At 42.5% G+C, this 12,599-nt stretch overlaps 1 protein-coding gene across 1 annotated transcript in view; it reads right to left on the reverse strand.

The window, feature by feature from the left end:
• The window catches only part of LOC123964428 (calcium/calmodulin-dependent protein kinase type IV-like), a gene marked incomplete at its 3' end in the record, with an annotated part of 15,028 nt that extends 3,310 nt beyond the window's left edge, over positions 1 to 11,718 (reverse strand). The window contains exons 1-4 of the mRNA XM_046041415.1: positions 10,600 to 11,718; positions 5,420 to 5,498; positions 4,048 to 4,110; positions 2,747 to 2,829 (exon numbers count right to left, since the gene is read on the reverse strand). Coding sequence (XP_045897371.1) covers positions 2,747 to 2,829; positions 4,048 to 4,110; positions 5,420 to 5,498; positions 10,600 to 10,706 — 332 coding nt within the window. The remainder of the gene's footprint in view (positions 1 to 2,746; positions 2,830 to 4,047; positions 4,111 to 5,419; positions 5,499 to 10,599) is intronic.
• Positions 11,719 to 12,599: the final 881 nt, after the last annotated feature.

The following is a 12,599-nucleotide window of genomic DNA, read 5'->3' on the forward strand; positions in this document are numbered from 1 at the left end:
TACATATCCACACTGCTTTATATTTATATTTGTATATTTTGTTATATTTTACTATTTATTGACATAAATGCAATATAAGATCCACACCTGTGTTCTCAGTGGTGTATAAAGACCTTCCATAATGAACCGTTATGTTTTTATTACCTTAGAATGAGACATTTATATCTGCATAACCGCGGGCACCCCCTGCTGTGGACAGCGCTGTATTTTGTCGTCATGATTCTACAATAGCCGACAACAGACAATCTGTCTGTTTTCTGCTGGATAGTTTATTAACTTAAGTTTGTCAGACTTTAGCGTTGAAAATGAAAGCTGTTGTTTGATAACTTTAGCTTGAAGCTGGCCATAATCACAGAGAGACGTGAGGTGTTTTCCCTGTCAATATGTAGTTGCATTAATTTCATGGCGCCTACTTGTTCTCCAGCCTGTGGTTTGCCGGTTACGTTAGCGAGACATCAGCTGATCAGTAACGTTAATTGGCAATGATGTTACCGTGACGTTAGCTGAGAGCATGGAAGCATCAGCCAGCTAAATTTTTCATGCGCTGGTAGAAAAATCATGTATTGTTAGTTGGATTGGTTTATTCTCCAGCGCTGTGCTTTGGCTTGTGGTGTAAAATATGTTGTTGGATTAGTTTCATGTAGTGACTCTCTCTCTCTCTCTCCAGCGCTCTGTTTGGGTTTTGTTACGTTCGTGAGACAATCAGCTGATCACTAATTGGCAATAAAACGGCAGGTTCCAGCATCGGCGCTCAGATCAGCAGCTAAACATTTAATGCGCTGTTAGAAAAAACATGTAGTTGGATTGTAAATTCATGTAGTTCTTCTCCAGCCTCTGTTATGACTTTGTTACGTGGACAGAAATGTGCCGTTACCTTCGTGAGACAAACAGCTGATGAATATTATTGGTAATGAAACGGTCACAGCAGGGAAGCTCAGATCAGCAGCTAAACATTTTACATTACACTATTTTATTACATTTTACTGCCCTGGTGGAAAACATGTATTTCTTTTTACTGCTAATGGTGATATATAACAAGACCGTGTGTCTATCAAGTGACCAATAATGAATACTTTCCGAATTTGCATTAAAAAAGGTGTTTTTTGGATATTGCTTCCCACTGTGCACACAAATGTGTAATTTGTACTTTCACATGCTAAATTAAAAACGTTGGACTTTTTTACCACAAGCTGAAATTATGGCTGTCAGTACTACTTTGTGTTTCCGTTGTATTTTAATAAATTAAAAAAAGACATTTTGGTAATATTTGCAGATTACTTATCTAATTAAGCAAAGTGAGAGGAGCCTTAATCCTCCCCAGCCAATGACTTTGTAAACTTTATATGAGCTTATAATGGACTGTGGTGCAGAAACAGTGAGGCTCACATTGTCCTGGTATCTGTCAGTGGTCAGACTTGATGCACTAGATGTGATAGTGTTTGAGAATTTCTTAGTCCAGATGAGCCAACCCTCCCAAGATGTAAAATAATGTATTACAGGAGAATGACACATCATGCAGCACTTCATTTCTTCATGTGGCTGTTGTTTGTTAATGAAAAAGTAACAATAATATTCAAAAAAACATTTGGTTTTACTGAATAATTAAGTAAATATAATGTCTTAATTTATCTGTCTAAAGAAACCTCGTTTCTTGACTGGCTACACTCTGCTATCTCACAGAGGACATCTTTTGTCCTGTCTCAGGCACCGTAGCTATACAACTCGCTTGGATGGGGGTGCAATTTGCAACCCTCACCACTAGATTCCACTAAAACTTACACACTGAACCTTTAAGCCAAGGACCCCTAAATTATTTGATAAAACTTTATAGGATTTTTGCTTTTAGATGTTTTATTACAGAAAGATAGTCACACATTCTGTCACATTATGACAGATTTATATTAAAGATTTTTTTAAATTGTGCCAAGCTTTCTTTTAAATTACAATTTCAAAAAGCCACTTTGAGAACCACTGGCTGAAGCAGTTCATTTAAATACTCTGAAGCCTTATAGAGGCGAGGAGAATCTGGGATTGGATCCCAAATTTAATTGGAAGCGAGTTCAGCGACATAAGAATCGGGGTGATGTGAGAACGATTTGAGGTCTTAGTGACGTCCTGTTGCAGAGTTTTTGGACTAACTGTAACTGTAGTAGTTGATTGATTTTTCTAACTAACACAATTTAATAATATAATATAATAAGACGTAATCGCCCATGTGGGTATCAAATCTTTGCAGCTGTGGTTTGTGGAACGGTCAATAAAAATGAGTGAATTAACTTGATTTATCTGACAGCAAAGATGTCCAAGATTACTGTCAGCAGTAAGTTTTCCTCCAAATGCAGCACTAATTTAAACAGTTTACAGAAACTCATAATCAACTTTAACTTGATAAACAGCTCATTCTCCCATCGCTGCAGGTGAAACATTGCAGAAGAAGAAGAAATACACAGCATTGAAAGAGCTTCAGTGAAAACTCAAACGATGGAAAACCATGTGGAGACATTTCTGTTGTGTTAATGTGAGGAAGATTACAGCGCAGATTGAGACTGTGCATAAAAACTGGTGCATGGAAACGCGCCTAGTAACACTGGAGAGTTCGAAGCAGATAACGGCAATATGAGTGAGTTACATCAGATGTTAAAGAAGCTTCTGTCATTTCTTAAACATGATGAAAGCGTAGGCCTGCGTAGTGTACATGTAAGCTCATTTTACGTGCAGCAGACTGAGCTGTATAAATAAAACTTACCTGTCGAACAGCTCTCCTCCTGTCACCAGCTCCAGCACCAGAGCGATGTCAGTGTCCGTCTCAAAGATCTCCTTCAGCTGGATCTGAAAAGAAGAAAAACATCTTCTGCATAACTTTGTAAATATAGATGTTCTGTTTTACACATGTTTAAAACAACCAGAGACATAAAGACAGAACTAGTGAGACAGTTAATGTGTTGCTGGCTGTCGTGCAGCTTTCTGAGCTCAGGTCGGAGAACCAGAACCAGTTCTGATGGAGAACCTCAGGTTTGCTGAGAACGTGCATACATCATCGCACGTGTGCAAAATTTCATACATGGCGGAACAGATTGAGCGCCACAAAGTTTCTGAAGTTTACAAAAGACAGTGGAGACGCAGTGAAATGTAAAGGTGGTCGAACTTGACGCAGCGTTTCCTGCAGCAGGTATAAAAACATGTTGCTAATGCAGATAATCCAACAGGTAACTTTCAACTGCATGAAGACAAAGAAAGCATTTATATTTTACAGCATTTTACCTTTGAACAAAAAAACTTGATGATTAAAGACAGTGAAATGAGTCCTGTGTTGATTATTAATTCTTGTTTCCAAGCAGGAACCTGCGGGTCTGAAAAGTGAAGCCAGCGCTGAAGCACCTTAAACCTGCGTTCTCAGCCAGCAGGGGGCGACTCCAGCGGCTGCAGAAAGAAAATGTTTCTGCTTGTCAGCTGATTTATTCCCTCAGTAAACACTTTCCTGATGAGTTTATGGTCTCAGTCGCTAGTTTCAAGTCTTCTTCAACACAGCATGATGTTCATTTAGTAAATTATGGTCCCATTTAGAGGAACAGAGACCAGGAAGCAGGGGAGGCTTTAGGGCGGGGCTACAAGCTGACTGACAGGTCGCTACCACGGCGACCTGTCAGTCAGGATAGAGGCGCTGCTCTGTGTACATTTAACCAGCACCGCTGAAAAAGCTCATCAGGAGTCGGCTGGTCATTTTTCAGTAAATACATTTTGTTTTAAGCCTGTTTGTTGCTAGCTAAAATTAGCCTCCCAGCTAATATCACAGATAACATGAATTACAGATGCACCTTGCTAACCAAGCTAGCTAGCTCCACCCTCTTTTTAAATATAAGATCATGATTATTACCTTATTATTATTAACCTCGAGAAAAACTCAAAAGGGAAGGGAAATACACACCTACTGTAACATTTTATATCTATGTAATATAAATATATAAATTACACATAAAACATATAAATAACCCTGTCGGCTCCTCCTGAGCCACAGCCGCTCAATTGATCAGTGAGAAACATACTTACAATGTTTGGGTGGGAAAGACGCAGCAGGACGCCGATTTCAGTGCGAACGATTTTCTTGTCGATCTGCGACACAAGAAACAACATGAGACCGAACATGTGATGTGTTCAGATGTTCAAACACTGACAGGAAGTGAACACAAACTGTCCAATAACACAAACTGAGTGAAGAAACACGTCACATTTATCTTTTACAGTAACCATTAATAGTATAGATCAGTTTCATCTCCGTGCGGGCAGTGCAGAGTTTCTGTAGGTCCAGGGCATGGTTAGCCTAGCTTAGCACAAAGACTGGAAGCAGATGGAAACTGCTAGCTTTTGTGTAACTTTTTTTGAAATGAAGACAAAAACTTTACAAACTTATTTAATTATGAGTGTGTAATCATATGCTGTACCTCATTAGCCAACATGCTAATCCCCTAAATTTACAGTGTGAGTCAGCTGGGTTTGATAAAGATACAACATGTAGCCTAAATCAGAGTTTAACACAAAGTAGAGTTAAAGTTACATTAGTGTTGTGTTAGTTAGAGTTAGCTTCTAGGTCATGTTGTTTTAGGGTTTGCTTGTAGGTCCAGTTAATCTATGAGCTTCTGGGCCCAGTTACCTTAAGCTGATGATACACGGGGCAACTTTTTGAGCAATGTTGCTGGGCATGTTTTGAATGGGGCGGGGCGGGTGGTGGGGGAAGGAGATTATGGTAGTAATCTTTACTCATTACCATTGACGACAACATTGCCCTGCACGATTGCTCTAAAAGTTGCTCTGTGTATCATCAGCTTTAGAGTTAGCTTCTTGGTCCTGTTAGCTTAGAGTTAGCTTCTTGGTCCTGTTAGCTTAGAGTTAGCCTCTAGGTCTACTTAACTTACGGTTAGCTTATTGGTCCTGTTAGCCTCTAGGTCCTGTTAGCTTAGCGTTAGCCTCTAGGTCCACTTAATTTAGGATTAGCTTCCTGGTCTTGTTAGTTTGAAATTAGCCTCTAGATCCTGTTATCTTAAGAGTTAGCCTCTAGGTCCTATTAGCTTGGAGTTACCCTCTAGGTATTATTATATTAAAGTTAGCCTCTAGGTCCTGCTATCTTAAAAGTTAGCCTCTAGGTCCTGCTATCTTAAAAGTTAGCCTCTAGGTCCTGCTATCTTAAAGTTAGCCCCCAGGTCTCCTGGTTCTAAAAAAAATAATCCTAACTAACTTGGATAGGCTGGTGATTAGCATGTTAGCTAATAATTTACAACATGTAAACCACTTATAAAGTGGATGTTTCTCTTTTGATGGAACTAGGCTAGCAGTTTCCTCCTGTTTCCAGAAGTTGTTAAGCTAGGAGAAACACTTCCAGGAACCATGTCTGTGCTCCTGACCTCAGCTTCCTCCGAACACTGACCGTTTTCTTCAGGACCTTGAGGGCGAAGGGCTTCTGAGTCTGTTTCTCCTCACAGCGATACACGATGGACGTCGCTCCTCTGTAAGAAAACACAAAACAAACAAATGCAGCTTTAAACCTGCACGCTGTCCTGACGGCATGCGTTTGTGCTGCTGTAGACAACATGTCAGGAATGTGGGGCTGTGGAGACCCTAGCACAAGACTGGACTCAGACGTACAAAATGAATGTTTCTTCCATATGTGCATTCATTTTAACAGTTGTTCTTAGCTTCTATATATATTTTATTATGGACATGAATGTGTGTAGTTGTGTTTTGGCACCTCACAGGAGTGGCACTCCAAACTTCGTAGTATGGTTTTTAATGATGCAATGACAATAAAGGCTGTTTATTCTTTAAAACCAAGGTGTTCGTAAAACAGGTCAAACCGCTGGTTTTACCAACCAACAGTGTTGTTAGTCTATATATCAATATTTTTTTGAGATACTTACAATGAACTCCCCCTTCAAACCAATCACTATTGGTTTGCATAAAAAACATAACTACCGGTTCACCAGTGTGGGAACGCCGTCACAGACACCAGGATATCTTTTGTTATCTGGCTCCACTAACCCTAACAACAGGGATCGGGATAAGGGGTCACACAAAGCTGGTTATCAACTCGGTAAGGCAACCAGTGGTTTCCCAATCCAGCCAATAGTGCCTTCACATAAAAGAGGGGGAGTTAGAAGCAGAGGACCAATTGCAAAACAAATAGACATAGTTAGCTGACACATGCAGGAGGACAGAAAATCATTGAGAGTGTGAATGCCTAAATGTGTTGATTTGATGTGTTCTTATGGCGTGTAACTCCCCCACATTACCTGGTAGCAAAAGTTGGGCGCTACAAGCACAGTCTTTGTAATTTAAGATACTAACCTAAAATAAACACATTCATATTAAACTTAATTTCAATAGGGCTACCAAACTAGTTGCTCATCATATTCATCCTCACATCAGAAACTCCAGTGGCCCGCGGCGTATGTAGATAGAAATGTCTCATTCTAAGGTAATAAAAACATTATGGTTCATTATTGAAGGTCTTTATACACCACCGAAAACATAGTTTATATATAAAATACAATATAATATCTTATATTGTATTTCAATAGATCCTCCTAAATATTACACACTGGCCCTTTAAATAAAAGGTTAGGTGAAAAGTTTTTAAAGTATAATTTCTCTAAAAGTCAAGACAGTGTGTCGGACACATGATTAATTTTACAGCTGCAGGAACTGTCTCCTTGTTTATTCGTCATCCTGCAAAAGTCATGTTGACACGACAAAAATACAAATAAGACTGCGAGTGTGAACGTGAGTGTGTGTGTGTACTTGTACTCCCTACAAAGTGAGGACCAGAACAAGATTTTAACCAACCTAACAAACATTTTTGGGAAATGAGGACATTTTGGCCGGTCCTCACAATGTCAAAGGCTTTAAGACTTGGTTAGACTTGGTTGTAGGCGTTAGAGTAGGTCGGCATTGTAGTTGTGATGGTTAAGATCAGGGTCCACAGAACGCATTATATCACCGACGGTCCTCACAAAGATGGAAGTACAAGGATGTATGTGTATGTGTGTGTATGTGTGTGCGCGCGCGAGTGTGAACGTGAGCATGAGTGCATGAGTGGGTGAGTGTGTGAGTGTGTGGGGGGGGGGATCTGTTATTCTGCTGGGACAGATGGAGGAAACAGATCCATCTGAAAAGCAACCACACACACACCCACACACACACCCACGGTCCTGGCTGGTCTCCGTGGCAACAGGACACCTGGTAACGGCGCTCACAAGTTTCACTGATGCTGACATCATTTTTTTCCACAAAGCCGTTAGTGTCGCTGTTGTTGTTTACTGAAATAACGACAATACTGTGTGCAAACACCCATAGTACACAACAAAAACACACACAGTACACAAGCACAAACACACACAGTACACAAACACACACAGTACACAAGCACAAACAGTACACAACACAAAAACACACAGCACAAACACACAGTACACAAACACAAACAGTACACAACACAAACACACACAGACACAAACACACACAGTACACAAACACACACAGTACACAAGCACAAACAGTACACAACACAAAAACACACAGCACAAACACACACAAACACACAGTACACAAACACAAACAGTACACAACACAAGCACACACCGTACACAAACACACACAGTACACAAGCACAAACACACAAACACAAACAGTACACAACACAAACACACACAGTACACAAGCACAAACACACAAACACAAACAGTACACAACACAAAAACACACAGTACACAAGCACAAACACACAAACACAAACAGTACACAACAAAAACACACACAGTACACAAGCACAAACACACACAGTACACAAACACAAACACACAGTACACAAGCACAAACACACACAGTACACAAACAAACACAGTACACAAACACAAACACACAGCAACAATGAACAAAATCTTCAACTCCAACAGACGGCCCTGTCCTGTGGAGCAGGAAGTGAGGTCAGCGAGGTCACTTCAGGTTTCCAGCACCATGACGGCGTTCACGTCTTCTAACCGGGTACATCGCCAATGTAACTGACGCTGGCCGGCTAACCTGTTATTTACACAATACTAACGTTTATATTAATGCGCTCATGGCTGCGTTGGGAAACTCTGGGTTGACGTAGCGAGCTGATAACCAGTGTCATGTGACCGCTGAGCCTGATCGATCGTTAGCGAAGCCAGATAACGAACATATACCCCGGGTATGTGTTGGACTCGCTTCGTAGCACTTTTAGCTCCGGTTTGGTTCATGTTCACACTCATTTATGTACAAACAAACCAAGAACATGAAGTCATGTGACTGACTGACAGAATGGACAATTTTGGTGATGGCCACTTTATTAGATACACCTGTAAAACCGAATGCAGTCATGTTAACGTGTTCAACACTGTTGTTCATGACATTCCCCTCAGCCTCAGCTGGACTCTGCGTTTACTGCTAATTAGCTAATGTTAGCATGCTAACACGCTTAGCTATAGTGGTGAACATGGTGAACATGATAAACGACAGCATGGGACTATCCAGCATGCCTGTCAACTCTCCAGTATTTTCCAGGATTCTCTTGTATTCCCTCGTTGAAATATTTGCCAATAATCTCCCATATTTTTAACCTTTCTAAAAATAATAAAACCCTGCAGGGCGTTTTGAAATGTTTGCGACGCTCCCCTCCAGTAAAGCAGGTGGCAGTATGTAGAACATTAGCTGTAACAGTGGCAAGAAGTCACCTTCTAATAAAACAAAAAGAAGAAGAACAGCTGTGGAGGGGTCCAGGATGGATGATGCATTGATCTACAGAGTATTTCTCTCGAGTAAGCTGTTGTCATTAGGCTGTAACTGCTAACAAATGGTAAAATTTTTCCTCACATATGCCCCTAAAAATAAAACAAGTACGGACCAAAAAATGTTATTTTCGAATCCCAAACTTGACAGATACGCTATGAAGACTCTCAGGAAGTTCTGCAGCTTCCGCCCCTGCACGTTTTTCACGGCTCAGGTTCTAGAAGTAAATTCCCCCCCATTCATTTTAACCCACTGACTTTTCCCAAAAATCCTTATTTAAAGAGTTTAACCCTTGAACTGATCCAAGCAACTACGATATGAATCATGACCATAAAACATTTGAATGAGCAAAAAAACTATAAGAAAAACAGACATAATGGAACTACAGATCCCATAAACCATTGCAAATGAGCCCTTTTCCAAAGACGTCCAACCTAACGATAGCCTAGCTTCTTCTTGAACTGAATCCTTCTCATAGTGTTTATATTGTTGATATATTGGTACAGCGCTTTGCTTCTGACTGTAATCACTGCTCGGGCGTCCAGCAGGGTCGGTGACGTAGAAGAACAGGTGGATCAGATTTACAAGGTTTACTCGTCTCGTGATCCAGCTTGTGTAGCTAACGTTATGCTAATATGACGTGATTTAGTCTCAGTGCTGGCAGGACCCAACATGACATTAGAGGGTTTTAAACGTTCCAATAGTAACAGCGAGCTGGTACAGCTGAGGACTGTGGGTAGTGTAGTACTTCTCTGTGCCACCGCAAATAAACCATATTTTTCTTACAACCAGTTTGATATCATACGGACTTCTACAGGAGCATAAACCATCCACCCCCTCCAGGATTTCATGATGTCGTGATCACACCTATCAACACAAATTCAACAAATCGCCGTGAATTCAGCGCAACCTGTAATTTTGACCAATCATCACAACTTTTCTGCAAATCTGACCTCTCGTCTGTGTTTCCGGCTAAACGCCGTCACAAGTCAGCAAACTCACTTCCTTGTTCAGAAGACGCAGCAGACGTGTGTGATACCAACGTCTCGCATAATCTACAGATATAACAGCAAAGGATTTCTTTACCAAAGCGTCTCCTGACAAACACTTTGAGAGAGGACGTCAGAGAGACACTGAGACACAGAGGCTGCTACATCCCGCTCAGCTGCAGGACAGAATCAAGGTCAGCTGGTTTAAATATGCAGGGTCAGGGTCAAGGTCAGGCCCACCGAGTCCTGGAGGGACCGTTTAATGATTCTGCTACAATTCTAAAGGTAAAAATATCAGTTTTCACTTATTCCCACAACAAAACGTCTCCAATCTGTCATCGCAATTCTTTAGAAAAGCTGCTGCAAAATCACAACAGGTCTCTCCACAGCGCCCCCTGCTGCGTGGGGTGCGTACTGGTGACCAGGACTGAGGAGGTGGGGCACACTGAGAGCTTCAGGGTCTCCGTCTGTCCCCGTTTACCTGCTGCACCTTGTGAGTCTGCAGTGTGTCGTGTGTGAACTCAGATAAATGGAATAAAAACTGTAATAAAACAGTTATCTAATAAATTATGTAATGGGGGACGGAACTGATGGTTTGTGTCTTCCAGACCTCCTTGCCTGCCCCCCTAAAGGTGTGGTCCACAACACACAGCCCCTCCACACAACATATCATTCAGTTTACATAATCCTGGATCTGAGGTGGATCACATGGACCCCTCAGGTGGGCAACTTTGGCCCAAAGAGGGGTCCATGTGAACTCATCCCCACCAGTATGTCACTTTACCCCTGTGCCCCCTAATAATGTGGTCCAGACCTGCCCAGCTCCGAGCTCAGGGTGTAGAACTCCTCCACCGTCCCGTCCCGTCTCGACCCATCCACCCAGAACTCCACCGGCTCCGAACCAGGCCGGGACGTCGGCATGGCAACAGAAGAACTCCCCAAACCAGGACCAAGAGGACCAAGAACCAGTTTTAAGATCACACCAGGACCGGGACTGGCGTGACCCGGTCTGAACCAGGAGCAGAGTAATCCAGATCAGATCTCAGCTTTAAATCCAGCTCGGTAAAACCCAGATTAGAGGAGCAGAGGGGGGATGATTCATGATCCTGATGGGCTCTAATCCAGACCAGGAGGAGGAGGACGAGGACCCGCAAACTCTCAATCAGGACCTTTTATCAGAGAAACTGAAAAACTCAAACAAAACAAATTCATTAAATCCTCAGTGACACAGAGGGCTATTTAGACCAGGCAGGAACCGGGATCCAGGCGCACCAGGTCCACATATGTCGCAGCTTCCATCGGGCCTAAAACCCTCTCAGATGTCGGATCACTTCAGTCCATCAACCCTCCCGGGTTTTATTCGTATTTCCGTGTTTCTAACCGGGAGAAACGGTGCGTCCGTCCCTCCGGAGCGCAGCAGCCTCCCGGTGGAGATGCAGCCCGGAGCCGCGACAACAACACCGGAGCGCGGCTGCGTTCTCACCGGGAAACAGGCAGCGAGAGCCGGGCAGGGTGGGTGCGGGACGTCGGTGTTCGGTGCTCGGAGGTTTGATTCCCGGACAGGGCTGTTCCAGATGTCCGCTGGATCCGCAGAGAGAGAGATGCTGCTGTAATCTCACAGCCCCGCCCCTCTGTCACCGTGCCGACCAACCACAGCCCTGCACGGGAGGCAAGCTGCGCTCCCATTGGACGGCCGCCCTGTCCGTCGGTGCAGCCTCTGTCAGCAACCTAAATACAGAAATAACCTAAATACAGAAATGTACATTAGCGTGACATCTTTGGTCCTGCGGGAACTCAAACCCGCAACCCCGACACGTCACACGGAAACACGTGATTCTGTTCAACAGTCAGGTGTTCAAACAAGTGAGATGCTGTGATTTAGATAAAGCTGCACTTCAACTTTATTTAAATCACAGACAGGAAGCCTCTTCACAAACCTGTAAACTTAAAAATAAAAGCTTTAAAGATGAAGTTAAACTTTTGTTTCCCTCTTCCTTAAAATGACCTCAAACCTACACACAGGCCTGTCTCTGATTAATCAATACCAATCAATGCTTAGGCCTACAATGGAAATCAATAATGAACTTAATGGGAGGAAATTAATATTTCTGTAAATGTCAGGCTAATAACGGTGAAGATAATAAGATAAAGAGCATATGGACATTTATTTACTTTTTATTTGTATTAACCCAGAGGTACAATCTGGTGTATGTGTCAGCGAGGGTCCTCAAAAGTACAGAAGAATATATTGTGTATGAAATTAAAGTGATAAATCTCTGTGGGATTATTATCAGGACATTAGATAAACATATAAACAATACCCATCAAAAATGGGTAAATAAAAATCCTAATATATAGTATATATATATTAGGATTATTATAATATATCCTAAATATCAGACAAAAATAAACAAAATATCCGAAAATACTGGTGAAATATTTGAAAATATATTTTTTATAAAGTATTATATCATGCATTCACTGCAGCGGAGCCAAGCAGGAACCTCCGGGTCTGAAAAGTGAAGCCAGTGCTGAAGAGCCTTAAACCTGCGTCCTCTCTAGCAGCCAGCAGGGGGCGACTTAAACCTGCGTCCTCTCTAACAGCCAGCAGGGGGCGACTTAAACCTGCGTCCTCTCCAGCAGCCAGCAGGGGGCGACTTAAACCTGCGTCCTCTCCAGCAGCCAGCAGGGGGCGACTTAAACCTGCGTCCTCTCCAGCAGCCAGCAGGGGGCGACTTAAACCTGCGTCCTCTCCAGCGGCCAGCAGGGGGCGACTTAAACCTGCGTCCTCTCCAGCAGCCAGCAGGGGGCGAC

This window comes from Micropterus dolomieu, unplaced genomic scaffold, assembly GCF_021292245.1.
Source record: "Micropterus dolomieu isolate WLL.071019.BEF.003 ecotype Adirondacks unplaced genomic scaffold, ASM2129224v1 contig_2341, whole genome shotgun sequence".
Lineage (NCBI taxonomy): Eukaryota > Metazoa > Chordata > Actinopteri > Centrarchiformes > Centrarchidae > Micropterus > Micropterus dolomieu.